Source organism: Sylvia atricapilla, chromosome 1 (genome assembly GCF_009819655.1).
Source record: "Sylvia atricapilla isolate bSylAtr1 chromosome 1, bSylAtr1.pri, whole genome shotgun sequence".
Classification (NCBI taxonomy): Eukaryota; Metazoa; Chordata; class Aves; order Passeriformes; family Sylviidae; genus Sylvia; species Sylvia atricapilla.
The window spans coordinates 132888364-132902767 of NC_089140.1; the positions used below are offsets into that span (position 1 = coordinate 132888364).

Sequence of the window (14404 nt, forward strand, 5' to 3'; positions counted from 1 at the left end):
GCTGTTTAAAAAAAACAACTTTAATTTCCAAACTGCACCCCACTGAGGCAGCATTTTTGTGTTGGATGAGCAATGGAGTCTGGAGCATTCCATATCCTAAAATCGGACGAATAGCACAGAGGTGGATTCAGGTGACATTCCTTGTTTTAATGAGACTCAGAGATTTAAGAAGGTTTTGACAGTCCCCAGGGTTGCTTTCATATGAAGTTTTCCACTTGTGCAGGAGCAGAATCTCAGAAACTGTTATCTTGAGACTTGTTGAAACTGCTTAGTGGGTTATTCCAGACAGGCCAGGATGAATGGAATTGCTTGTGCAGCTGCCTTCACCCAGTCACAGCACTATTATTTCACAGTTGCAGACATCTGCTTCAAGCAGACACAACTGATTCAGAGAGGAAGGCAGCAATGCAGGAACATTCCACAGGAGAGATGTTGGCAGGGTTTATTGTCTCTACATTCTTTCCTCAAAATACCAGATCAATTCGAAGTGTCAAAGAAGACTGCTGAACTAAATTTCTCCCAGATCATAAATATAAAAAATAAAGGATAGATTCCTTCCTAGGAACACAAGTTCATTCATTTAATTATTTTCTTTTCTAAAACCAAGTAAAAAGCCAGACACATTTTCATAAACTACAAATGTAATACAGCAGGCAGGAGTCACTCTGATCACATTCGGTATAATTCCTTTGTAAAATCCATGAACACCTTCTTTGCTTTAGAGACAAAAAAAAAACAAAAACAAAAACAAAAACAAAACTTGCTTTAATTAATGTTTTAATTAATAGAAAAAATCAGACATAAAACAAAGCCTGGCATTTTATTTCCCACACTCCCATTGAGAGATATATTCAGTTTAAAAATTACAATTTCAGACAGTGGTTAAAGTGCAGCAATTATTAACCCAGTGTTTTTCCTTCTGAACATGTAATAGTGTTATATAGATCAGTTATTTAGCCCAGGCTTTGAGTGTCTTTTTCTGGGTATTGTCTAAGAAAATTTACTCAAAAAACAATTTACTATCTTTCTTCATGCTATGAGAAATGGCTAAACAACTAAGTCAGCATTCGTTTTTTGAGAATTTAAGCATCTCCTCAAGAATTTTGATTCTAATGGCCAATAAATGAGAATCTAATTTGAATCAGTGTGTCATGCTAGGGCTGTTAAAAAGTTTCAGAGACACTAAATCTCAGCTCTTTAGGTGCAGGACTCACAGGCCTAGGACACCTGGAAGGACAAGTAAACAGTAAATCCTGAGAAATACTTGGCTGTGATTTACACTACCCTCCCTAAGTCACAATTGTTTCATCACGAGCACAGTAGAGGGTGGCTCCAGAATGGCTGTACTACACTTTACCAGAACTAATAAGCTTTGCTGTAGCCTGCAGCACTGAAGGGCACAGCACTGACACATCAGAGCTATCTCTGCTCTGAATTGCCTCCTGTCAAAATGGCTGTACTGCCTCTGAACCAAGTGTGCTCCTGGAACAACATAGCCTCAGTCATTTATTCAGCTGGCCCAGGACTCCATTCCCATCTTTTTAGCAATATCCTGCAACCCAGAAGCACTGCCCAAAGCAATGGATGCACATGCAGAGGTGGCCACCCTCAGTAACCACACAGGTCTATCTGAAAACTCTTCCCTGCACTGTGGAGTTCAGAGAAGATATGAATAGGTCTGAGGTCAGAGGTCTCTAAAGGTCCTAGAGGAAGCTGGGAGTAGACTACAAATGCAGTCAGGCCCCAGGGTAACCCAGAGACATCAGTAAAATCAGCTGTGACTAGCTCACTTCACCTTGCCAGGAATTTGGATTAGCCACAACTCACAGCAGTACAACACTCCTGTCCTATGTGATAAGCTAAAGCAGTTCAAGAGAGACTTCATTTAGTGTCCCAAACTGGCCACGACAATGTTCTTTTTTAGCCTGTGAAATTTGCTGAAGAGAGAAGGGAGACAGAATAAACAACAGAAACAAATAAACCTGCAGGGGGGCATTGACTCTCCATCTCCTCCTCCCTCCTTAGCTTACTGGTGTTGGTGGCATCTTGCACAATATGACTTTATACAACTAACACTTCGTTTGCTCTGAACTGTACTGGTTCTGCAAGTCAGCATAGAACCCAGTAAATGTAGCTCTGATTCTGTAAAACTCAGTTTCCAACATGTAGGCTTTTAATTTTGCACACCTACCTCCATGTCCTGCGGATCACATCAAACACCCCAGAATATGTGTTATGCTGGTCTTGGAGACGAGCTCGCACAACTTGATAGGGATATGTTGCTACCACAGCAAATATTTTGGATACAGCTGCCATCATTATGTATTCCACAGTGTTCTAAAAGCAACAAAAATTTTCAGGCTTGCCTTAGGTATGGATTAAATTAGCCGGTTCCCAAAATCTTAATTGATTTTTAAATGTACAACCAAACAATATTCTAGATTTTTCCCTTATAATAAAACACATTAAAAGAACTGCCAGTGTTTACTACATGCAGTGCTATAAGTAATTGACTGTAAAACGTGTTGTGCCTTCCCATTCCCATCAAGAGAAACACTTCTTCCAAAAGTGGCTACCTTTGCCCGAGTTGCACCTGAGCGGTTTTCCAGGGTTTAATACCACTTCCCTCTGGTTCCACAAAGTAAGAAAAAACACTCATTCCCTCCTCTAAAATTCTCAAAACACTTGCCAAAATAAGAAGTTGGTTTTCAGTAACAGTGAAAACCAGTTTCTCGAACCTAAAAAGTGAGAAAGTACTATTTCTTTCTATATATTCTGCATTTCAATTAATATACCAATACTTTGCACATCTGGCTGCTGTATAACCTGACAAATGGAATCAACTTCTATTTATTGACATGCCACAACATAATTTTATTCTCAAGCATCATACCAATTTTGTATCTGATACTCTGTTTCTATACTTGTTGTATCTCTCTTTCAAATCCTCATAGGCCATGAACTGAAGTGCTCCATGTGATGTTCCAAACAGACCAGGCACAAATCCCTAAGGAAAGGATAAAACAAGGTTAATGCACAATGCACAAAACCTAAACAACTTGACAGCCACAGCTCACACACCTACATTTGTCCTCCCTCAATGTACAGACTGTGCCTGCACAGCTGTTGCAGCGTGACTCAGGTATTCTCGAGTCTTAATACTTACATAACACTTAATAAATGCTACTTTTCTACAGCCTAAAGTCACCTACTGAGTCACTGAGATAAAACAAGTGGCCCAGGGACTCCACCTCACAGAGCACAAGCTGGAAACACAGATTAGGATTGCAAGATCACAAATCAAGCTGTGGTCTTGCAAATGTGCTGCTCAGTGCCCGTCTCATTTCCAGAGACTGGCACTGAGGGGTCTGGTTCCCACCTGAGACTGGAAAACCAATGACAGATTATGGCAACTCAGAGAAGGGCCGTCAGGAGCAGAAGTACAAAAAATTATTGTGATTGAACCCAGAAAATAGGTATGTATGTGTCTGCATATGTGTCTCTACATAAATATGTGTATATGAGATATATATATATATTTCTATACTAAAAATGTTTGTGTCTATATAGAATCACAGAATCATTGTGGTTGGAAAAGACCTTTGAAATTATCAAGTCCAACCATAAAGCTGACACTGCCATGTCCACCACCACACCATGTCCCTGTGGGAGAAGAGTGAGCTGCTCCAGCACTGTCTTTCTTACACCAACAAACACATGAAAATATACATCAGTCTTTAGCTTCAAAAAAGTTGAAATGAAGGGGGAAAACAGGTACTTTCTGAACTGTCTCCACAAGAAAGAGAAGGCAGGAGTTGCCCCAGGAGCAGGACTAGCTCCATTAAAATGAGCTGCCAGCTGCATGGGTCCTGAAATGCACTAATTCTCTTTTTGAAGAGTTGGTGACTTACATTGAAAAACACAAATAAATGGAGGGTTAATTATCTTGACCAAAAAGGGACTGAAAAGCTTGCTGCAAACTGTTGGGGGACAGTTATAACGGAGTAAGTGATCAAAATGTGGGTAAAAGCACTCAAAGTAACAAAGTTAAAAAAATATTTTTGAACAGTTTTATTTCCTATGATCCATTGAGGCAAGCAAAAGGAATTTAAAAATATGCCCAGATGTCAAACTCAGTGTTAGATTAAAGAAAAGCCAAAAAAGGTTGAATGAAGACTTAACAGTACACAATTAAAAGCCTGGAGAAGGTTAAAAAGAGAAGGGATCCCTGAAGGAGTCCACTGAATTAGTATTAACAAGACAAAATATTAAAACTCCTAAATTGCAGAAAACCCCCCAACAACTAAAACTACACCAGTGATAAAAATTGCATGGATAATACACAAAATACCACTTCAGGGATCAGGTTTCCAAATGCAACATATAGATTTCTAAAGTTTTTCAGTCATTCTGGAAATGATTTTTTACAATTTCTTTAATACATGAGGATAAATTTCTTCTCAGAGTAAGAAATAATGGTCATGAACTTGCCATCAGTGACCACAAACTGATGAAGTACATTAAGTACTAGTGAAAGTCCCAGAAAAAAAAAATTCCCTAAATGAGAACAAGTGGAATTAAACCACATATCTGTATTTTGTCAGATGTAAGCACAAAGGGAAATTTGAAGCCAAAAGCCCACAACAAAAGGAAAAGGACAACTTTGGTTTTCAGAAATCCTAGATCAGAGAAGAAAATAACAGTAATATAAAAGCAGAAGGAGCAGAAAAAAAATTTATGAAAAATGTCAAAGAAATATTTATCCGGGTCAGCCAAAAAAGGAACAATATGAAACTTATAGACAGTGATAGCAGGGAAAATCTTCACAAACATTTCCCAGTGATTAGACAGTAAAATCACTAAAAAGACGGTGGAAGTAATTGTTCTCCACTTGGAAAGAATGAGAACGATGTATTTATATCGTAGAAGAATGAGGTAATACTTTCCCAGCCAACAAAAGAAAAACATTGAACAATCTTTAAGAGGGCTAAACTCTTAAACTTAAGCCAGAAGATTTGGATAACTTGTACCCAAGAGTCCTAAAACATCTACTGGTTATACTTCATAAACAAATACCAGCACACTTTAGGTCTTGTGCTGGTGAGAAAAGCTTCTAAAGATTGAGGGACTTTTAATGTTGGGCCAACATTAAAAAATGCAAGAAGGGAGTGAGGCAACTGTCAGCCAATGTGCTTCAGTAAAATGGGAGCTGACTCAGGTTTCTACTGATCATAGAGAACAACATCATCTTATGGAACAAATGTTTCTAAGCAAAACTGATTTCTTCACAGCACTGAAATATCTTGGCTGAGAAAGTTTTTGAAACATATTCTATTTTCTTATTCTTAGAATAATTAAATACAAAATTCTTTCTTGCCATAAAATTTGATAGAATTTAGTATTTCTTTTAATCCATAATATGACCATAAAGATTCTATAATAACTTAATGTATTTCTTGTTATTTTTTACTTTAATATGTGAAATATAGCCTTAAAAGATTTTTGCCATGAAGGCATGACAAGATGAGTCATTCCCCAAAGAAGTCCTGCTTGAATTCTCTTTTAAAGGATTAGAACAATAGACAGAATTAAATATATGACTCGAAAATTAAATGGCATATAATTCTGAGCAGCAGACAGTGGGAATAAAGAAATTTTTTAAAGTTGGCTTAAAATGTTTTAAGTGCTGAAAATCCATGACAAGAAGAATATGTCCTGTTGGTTAGTGTTTCAAAGGTTACCCTTTTCATCACAATAGAAAGAAACAAAGGCAAACATACACACTGGAAAACCTGTGCTTCTTAGTAAAGAAGAGAACAAGGTTCATTTGGTGATTCACTGCCTGAAGAGTTTGACAGCACTCAAGCCAGCACTCAGCCTCTGCTGTATGTTTCAAAAGAATGCAGCAAATACTAATAATCTCTCCAGTGTTGCCTTCATTTGGGCTCTCAGTGTGTCAAAGACCTGTAGTATCTGAGTGCCCTGCTCTGAGAACTTGTGCAGACAAGACACTGAAGTCACCGTTATCATCTTGATTCCTTCATGGTGAAAGATGTCACCATTTTTAAGTGAAATCCACTTATGCTTATGTCTCTGTGTAGAACCTGCAACTTCAGTTAAAATCAAGATGGCGAAATCTCAATAGATTTTGCTGTGTACAAGTACAAATATATAGAAAGCTTACAAGCTTCATATTTACACGAGGAAAAATAACAGAAGCAAAAGCAGTGCAAAATAAAGAGAGGTAAGTGCCTTAGCCCTTGAGGGAACAGAAAAAGTACTTTACCCTCAGAGCACAGAATCTTGCCTACCAAAGGTAGGCACAGAAGTGTCCAAATATATTTCACTTGGTAATGAGCACACGTTACTGTTATGACTTCTGTTGTTGTCAGCATACTACATTAATTCTCAGTCTTGATGAACCTGGATTTTATTTTAACCTCCTTAAATTTTCTACATTTCCTGTGTATTTTACTCTTGTTTATTAAGTATTGCTCTATTTCCAACTGCTGCTCCTATATCACCAATAAAAGAGAATAAAAATGCACATACAGAAATATGAAGGCCATGAAGGATGTTAGTTGCCCTCCTGACTGATGTCTTAGCAGTCAGTCATTCTAGACTATACATCTAACAGTTTCTCAACAGCTCAGATATATTTTATGTTTTCCCAAAAGCACCAATCCTACAATCCTACAACTATTTTACCATGTTTGGTCACTCCTACCTTATGCTTGAAAATAACAACACAGCACTCATAATTTGAAGACAGTTGTGTGACATTCAACCTCACGGCAAAGTAATTTTTAGAGCTGAGATCTCCAACAGACCCATGAGTGTGTTCAAAGTACATAACCCCAAGCTTTTAATTCAGCCTGATGTGCAGCAGAGCAGCCCTGTTCCCAGTCATCAGGCGGATAGAGGCCAAAAGACAAAGCCCAATGGATGGATGGAGGGTGTGGAAGATCCCTGACTTGATAAGATTACTGGGATAACGAGTGAAGGAGACTCCTCCTGCCTTTTCAAAACCGGGCCAAGTTCAAGAGGAAGAGCTTACTGAGAAACCCAGACAAACTACATTTGATGAACAATCAATATACAACAGAGCTAATAAAGACAGCTTTGATTCCTCCTAGAAAGATTGATGGAGCCTGACATTACCAGTTTGTAGCTCAAAGGACTGAAAGGATTTGCTCAGATCAGTAACAGCAATAAAGAGCAATATTGAATTGCTTGGTCAGAAATACCATTCTTTAGAAGACAAATCCTAAACAGAAAGAAACTCCTTCCAGATTTTACTTCCAATTCTATCTATCTGAGGAAGTTGTTCTATTTGAGATCCTTTCATTTACAATAAGGTGGTACAATCTGAAATCCCCTTATCTGCTATAAGGAATGCTATCTGAAATGAAGATTATGAGGAAAAAGAAGACAACTGTGTGTACTACAATTCCTGTTGTAGTACACACAACTCAGACCAATTAACAAAGCTTTAACTGTTCAATTTCAAATAGAGCAAGAAAAATAAAAACTCCCCCAAACACTGAAATGGAAGAAGGCTGAAGCATGTACAAGTCAAAGAGCCACCTGAAGAGGTGCCTTTTCCCCCAGTACAGATCAGGTTGATAGAGTCCTGACGTCAAATGGAAGTTGCTCAGTGTGCATACTTATGTAGGTCACTCAGGACCTATTTAGGTCACCTTCTTTGCAGATTTAAGCAAGTAATTTGCTCTTTCAAAGGAAGTAGCTGCTTTAGTCCCACACTTGCAAATTAACACTACAAAGAATTGTCTGGTGCCAAAGGCAACACATGCTACCCGCACGAATAATCTGAAAAGAAGGGTGGAAGGACATCTTAAAACCTAACAGATCCAAGAAATCAGAACTTATCTACATGGAACAGAGCAGACATGCAGGCAGGCAAATCAGAAATCCTGACAGTTTCCATTTAGGAATAAGTAAGGTGCCTTGCTCCTGGTGTTAGAATTTGGCATTTGTTGCCATGAAGTGCACGTCTTACAGAATAGGAAAGATCATATTTTTCACTGAAAATAAAATAAGGCAATGTTCAGTAATCAGGACCATTTCTGTGAGTAGCTGGTCTTGTTCCTTATCACTGGCAGTGTTTAAGGCCAGGCTGGATGGGGCTCTGAGCAGCCTGGGCTAGTGGAAGGTGTCCCTAACATTGCAGGGGTGTTGGAACAGGAATATCTTTAAGATCCCTTCCAACCCAAGCCATTCTATGATTCTGCAACAATACTTGCAGGAGAAGAGCCAGACTGAACTAAAATAGGCATCTTCACAACTTCCAGGCACTGATGAATGCATCTTGATGTCATGACCTGAAGGGAGGAGGAGGCAAAAAGTCCAAATCTTGGTGCCATCTGTTTCCCTAAATTAAAGGGAACAAAAAACGCACACATACGCAGACCATATTTAGCTGCAAATTTAATGTATCTAGAGCTGACAGATTACAGACATCAATAACCAGAGGGCAAATAAGCAGTTGTGAAACTATCGATTGTGGAAGAAAAAATTAGCAAATACTTCAGTAATGTTATCTTCCAGAAGATGTTAGAAATACAGAGATAAGCGATAAAATGCAAGGAAGTACTACCAGCAACGCTGTTGCTGCCCTGCTTATACAAATTCTAATTATAGGAATATTCAAAAAACTACGAAGCAATTTATCAACAGTATAAGGGCTTTTCTGCTGACTAAGCCTTTTTGCTGCAGTTCTTCTGTGGGAAAGACTCACTGAATGAAAGTGAGCTATTACAATTTTTTTTGGTAGAATATTTGGTAGAATATCAGAAGTCTCACCATGCTACTGGGTGGTGCCAGGCAATCCAGGTATTTTTCTTAAATGTGATTACCTTATATAAGCCACGTATGCCCTCTGTCTTGTATATCTTTATAAGAGCATCAAACATTCCTCTGTACTGCCGCTTGGATGGATCCACACCAGCGTTATATTGTAGCACAAGTCGAGTCTTGGTTACCCATATTGGGTTTGTAATGCAGAGAGTCATGGCTCCTGAGAACAGACAGAAGTTACACTCATTGTTACGCCAACTCCACAGATTGTCCCAGCTTGCTCAGTCCAACATAACACAGGCTTCTACAACAACAAAACTACTTTTCCTACCAGAGTACTCATATTGTTTAAAACAGGTGAAGTTTATCTGGTCCATTGCTCCCTCTCTTCCTTCAAAGCTCACAGTCAAGTCCAATTCACTCCTGCTGGGGGTACTTTTGCAGGGCAATGTATTTTTGCGTATTCCTAGTACAGCCCCTTTTATGCTTCTCCTTTCCACAGTTAGTTGTATAATGTGAAGTAGACAGGAAATGTCATTTCCTAATGTATCACTGATTATCCGAGTTATTCTTCAGAATACTATAATTCAAAATTTAATGGACACCTCAGTTCTGAGAAATTTGCTAATAATATTGACAGGTTAATAGCAACAACCTGTTATAGCTTTATACATTATTGAAAATGCCATTGTAGCATAATCCATTACTCTATTTCAACATTAAATTAATGCCTCAAAATCCTAATAAAAAGCTTCCAAATTGCCTGTACAGCACGTAATGATAGGACAAGGGGGAATGATTCAAACTGAATGAGAGTAGGTTTAGATAAGATATGAGGCAGAAATTCTTTACTGGGACAGTGGTGAGGCACTGGAATAGGTTGCCCAGAGAAGTTGTGGATGCCCCATCTCTGGAAGTGTTCAAGACCAGGCTGGATGAGGCTCTGAGCAACTTGGTCTAGTGGGAGGCATCCTAGCCAATGACAGGGGGTTGGAACTAGATTATTTTTAAGGTCCCTTCCAATCCAAACCATTCCACAATTCAATAGGCTGCCTCTTTTCCAGGTCCAAGTGTTAAACATTTATGAAGTTAACAGTCTGATAGCAGCAGATTTCTATAGTTACATTTTGGGACCCAACACAGTACTAAATATGGAAAGTGCTTATACAGAACGAAAACAAGAACAAAAGATGCTTTGACAACTGCTAATTCTGCACAGAACAGAAGGACCCCAGTAACCCATCTATTTGTGCTAGACATCTTTGTTTTATTTACAGACAACAAACTATTGCATTTGGGCTGGAACACTTGCACTTGCCCCCTGTAAGAAAAAGCTGCACTGACAGAGAAAGGCAGGTAACAGCATATGGAAAGGTTACAAGGGAACATTAGTCTTTGCATTTAACCTCACCAGCTTCTGCAGCTGACACTAGGTGTTCGCTTGCACTGAGATTTTCCATCTTCCCTTCCTTCTTGTAAGCTTTGATGGCATTGTAACTGGAAAATGTACAACATAATTTAGTAAAGGTGAAAACAGGCCTACATCACAAAAAACACAAGTCCAGAATGACATGCCTGATCTGAGATCATGGCAGTACACAGCCTTTGAAGAAAAGGTATCCAAACTACCTTTGTTTAACTGGTTAATCCATCTCTGAGCCATTAGCTCTTTAAAGTGAGCTGTGGCAGTATATGCTTAAATTGTATAATTAAACTGTCAGTATCAATGAGATTGCACCTTGAAAATGGTCAGATATGAAGAATTAACTTCTAAAATAAGTTTATTGGGAGCCACAGGTATCTACCCTCTAGCTGAGAAATACACTGAGCTTTCTTCTCTGGATCCCATGTGCAATCTTTGTGAATTAAGAAATAGTCAACAGAAGATGAAGTGTCAACAGCAATCTACAGCAAAGCTTAAGGACTGAAGTACAACAGTAACAGAGTCTAGACAAATGTCAAGTGAGCTTTCCATAGCCATGCCAGCTAACTAGTTCCTAAAATGTTTCAATTAATAGGGATAAGCAGTAAATCAGGTCACAGTAACAGAGTTAATAAAGTAGAATATTAAAAAACAGGCACTAAAAGCAAAGTCCATCAACTGACAAAAACTATGAAAAAACTGTCATTAAAATTATTAAAAACAATCAAACATTTTGTTTCAGTAAAAAACCTCATGCACTTCAATTTTTAAGAAATCAATTTAGATTCTTGCTTTTCATGAGGTTTTAAGAACAGTGTATTGGCACTTTTAGAGAATTCTTTATGAATAGTATCACCACCTCTCAAACTCCTTAGTATTTTCACAGCATCAAGAGAGTGCACCGTACCTGACAAAGCAACAGGTCTCTGATTCAAACTGCTTAAACTCTAAACCAGCAAACCATAATAAACATTAACAGACCTGGACTAGCTAAGAGAATGACAAGTCTGTAAAACCCTTAGCACGTTTTTATACCTCACAAAGATGATGCAATGCATATCAGAACACTACATTGTGTACGGTGTGACACATTTTATGGTTCTACTTACAAGAAAAAGTAAAGTCCCCAGGAAGCCCCTGCTCCCACCATGTTTGGAGTTACCCCTTGGTACAGGCCTCGTAGTCCTTCATGCTTCCAGATCGTGGTCATACAGTGGAGAATCCCATTGTACTTTGGCCTCAGCTCCAATCCATCGCTCACTACGAAAGAAAGAAATTCTACTAGAAAACATTTCAGGAAGCATGAAGTTCAGCTGCGTCCAAGCCAACACAAAAGTCCAGAGCCTCTAAAGCAAGCAATAAATAAACATGAAACCTAACTGATCAACTGTATTACAAGAGTAGTATTTCACAAGTATGCAGCCGTTGGGGTTTACAGCTTTAGAAGCCTAGAGTTCAAGAACTTGGCGGGAAAAAAAGGGAGGAAAAGAAACAATAAAAAAATAGATAACTCCACAGCTCAGCAAGAGGAAAGTTCCTATTAACCTGATAAGGCTAAGTAAATGCACTTTTGTGCATTTTTTATGAGCAGCAGGTTTGAAGTTTTCTGTCTCTTTTTTTAGCAATTTTGCATCATATTTCAAGTGAGATGGATGTCAGGTTTCTCCAAGTTGTTTAGACAAGTCCCAAGTAACAATCCTTAAATTCCAATTTTCTCTTTAAAATTTTCTATAAAGCAATGGGTCATGTCTTACTGATTCCCAAGTCAGAACACTCAAAGGTTTCTTCTCCCACTTTATAACCTAACACCTGGTTGCCCAAATATTCAGAAAATGTCACTTCAAAAATACAGAAAACACACAAGTTTTTTTTTGTCTGACAGATCATGTAGAACATGGATGTCCACAAAACTTGGAGTGGTAACTACTATTACTCCTACCATAACAGCAAGGGAGTAAGCTGATTGCTGATGACATATGTGATACAGTCCATAGTGAGATGAAAAGAGATAACAGACACAAGCTGAAATACAGGGAATTCTGACCAGAACTCTTTATCCAGAGGAGTGGTCAAACACTTGAACAAGTTGCCTGAAGAGCATCTTTGGAGCTACTCAAAACTCTAGTACAGAAGACTGAACAAACTGATCTAAGCAGAGCTTATCTTAGTAGGGGGTGAACTCCTTAGCTCCCTCCTGACCGAAATTACTCTACTATGCCAACACAGCAGCAGCCTTCATTCTAAATACAGACGTATGGCTGGGCTGCAACTGTACTGAAAATTGATCTCAAAGTTTTACAAGAAGTGTAGTTTTTGTGTCCCCATCAAAATTAATCCTGGTAAACTGGCATTTTCTGTTCAGTGTCACATTTATTATTCATTCCCCTTGAACTTGGTGTCTGGTACTGCACATTGTGACAGACTTGAGCATTAAAGACAAAATGCTTTTGCTGAGCAGAGCGTGACAAGCCCTCAACACCTTGACAACCACTCAAAACTAGAATACAAACACCTCTCTTCTCCTTCCTGCATAAGTGTTGCTAGACCTTTCCCAAAGACATTTATGAAACTTTTTACCACGCAGACACTAGATCAAGTTTATAAACATATTAAACAACATGGGAAATCAGAGACATGAATGCAATCATCCTGCCAAGAATCTTCACAACATTAATTTCTGAAGTCAGCTTCTGCTCCTTGGTTGAAGACAAAATATAGGAATTGTTATTTTCAACCCAAAGAAGCATGTGAAAGTACATGACCTCCAAAAGCCACCTAATCCAAACCTGTAGTCAAACCAGCTCTAATTAGATCTGGTTACTTAGGGACATGACCAGTTGACTCCTGAATGCTTCCATGGCTGAAGAGATTACATCCTCTCTCGGTAAGCTTTTCCAGTATTTGACCATTCTCACAGTAAAATAACTGGAATTTTCCATGTTCACACTTGTGCCTGTTGTCAGCCTACTATCTCCAAGAGTGTGGCTTTACCTTCTCTGTGTCTTCCAATAACATTGTCATAGACTGCAATTTTAGCTCCCATCGGCCCTTCCTTTCTGAGGCCAAACTGACCCTGTTCTGTCAGCCTGTTCTGTGCCATGTGCTCCAGCCCCTTCACCAGTCTGGTGGCCTCCACTGGAATCACACCAGTGTATCATTGTCTTCTTGTCCTGGAGAGCCCCAAACACAGCACTTCCGATGTAGTCTTACAAATAGAAAACAGAGAGAAAAGAGCCCTTCTGCTGGCTATGCTTTTCCTAATGCAGCCCAGGATGTGCCCAACTAGGGCATGCAATGTTCTAAACGTTGTGAAACGCCTCTGTGATAGTTTGGTGTTGAGATCTTAAAACATCCATGTATCTATTTAGGAAAACAATCCAAAGATACAGTAAAATGTTTCAACCTCTCTAAAAGAGAATGTGATAAATGGTGGACAACCTTCTCAAATTAGCAGAAAAGTCAAGAGAAGTCACCACGTCACCCCGAGGAAAAACAAACTAGTTATGAGTTTTCCGCAAAACAATACCACTATTGTTAACAACCAAGGTTAATCCAAAACTACCGCTACGCTTTGAGTGTTGAAACCATCTGCCAAAACGGTGAACTTTGAACGTGGGCTTGGGACAAGTCCTCCGGTGTCCCCTGGCACTGACGGTCAGGGAAGGGGGGGAAGACTGCCCAGCTCTCTAATCTGCCTGAAGCAGCTCGAGGCACACCGCACATTCTGCAGTCGCTACAAGCGACAAGAAGCTTTGGGATAGCAGGGAAGAGGCTCGGAGACCGTCCCTCTCGGCTGACGGCCGGTTTATTCCAAGCCGCGGGGCCGCAGCGGCGCGCGGGACCGGCAGGACGGCGCGGGCTTCGGGCAGAAAGCCCGGCAGGTCCCGGGCTGGGCTCGGCGAGCCCGGGCACGGCGGCGCGTCTTTAGCGCAGGACGGCGGGGGGACGGCCGGTCCGGCCTCACCTGCGAAGCGGATCTTGACGAGGTCCAGCGGGTGCAGCGCCAGGGTGGACAGGACGCCGCCGCTCATTCCCGCCGCCAGGTTCTCCAGCCGCACGTGCCGCAGCACGGAGCGCGCCGGCGGATCGCGCGCCAGCGGCTCCCGCGCCGCGCACGCGGGGCCCGCGGTGCCCATCACGGCCGCGCGCGCAGGGGCGGGGCCG

The 14404-nt window shown here is 40.1% G+C and overlaps 1 protein-coding gene across 1 annotated transcript; it reads right to left on the reverse strand.

Annotated features, from left to right (window-relative positions):
- Positions 1–4: 4 nt before the first annotated feature.
- SLC25A32 (solute carrier family 25 member 32) lies at positions 5–14395 on the reverse strand. Its single transcript, XM_066334500.1, has 7 exons — positions 14205–14395; positions 11350–11500; positions 10229–10314; positions 8877–9037; positions 2894–3007; positions 2192–2337; positions 5–716 (listed from the first exon to the last, which is right to left on the reverse strand). Exons 1-7 carry the CDS (start codon positions 14374–14376, stop codon positions 581–583), a joined length of 966 nt encoding a protein of 321 aa, XP_066190597.1. The 5' UTR covers positions 14377–14395; the 3' UTR covers positions 5–580.
- Between the last annotated feature and the right edge of the window lie 9 nt (positions 14396–14404).

Coding starts and splice junctions, on each gene's coding strand:
- SLC25A32 (XM_066334500.1), bottom strand. CDS start 14,376: ATGGGCACCGCGGGCCCCGCGTGCGCGGCGCGGGAGCCGCTGGCGCGC. Junction 3,008..8,876: donor GCATACGTGGCTTATATAAG/GTAATCACATTT, acceptor TCCTTTCCTTAG/GGATTTGTGCCTGGTCTGTT. Junction 717..2,191: donor GTGATCCGCAGGACATGGAG/GTAGGTGTGCAA, acceptor TTGTCTCTAAAG/CAAAGAAGGTGTTCATGGAT.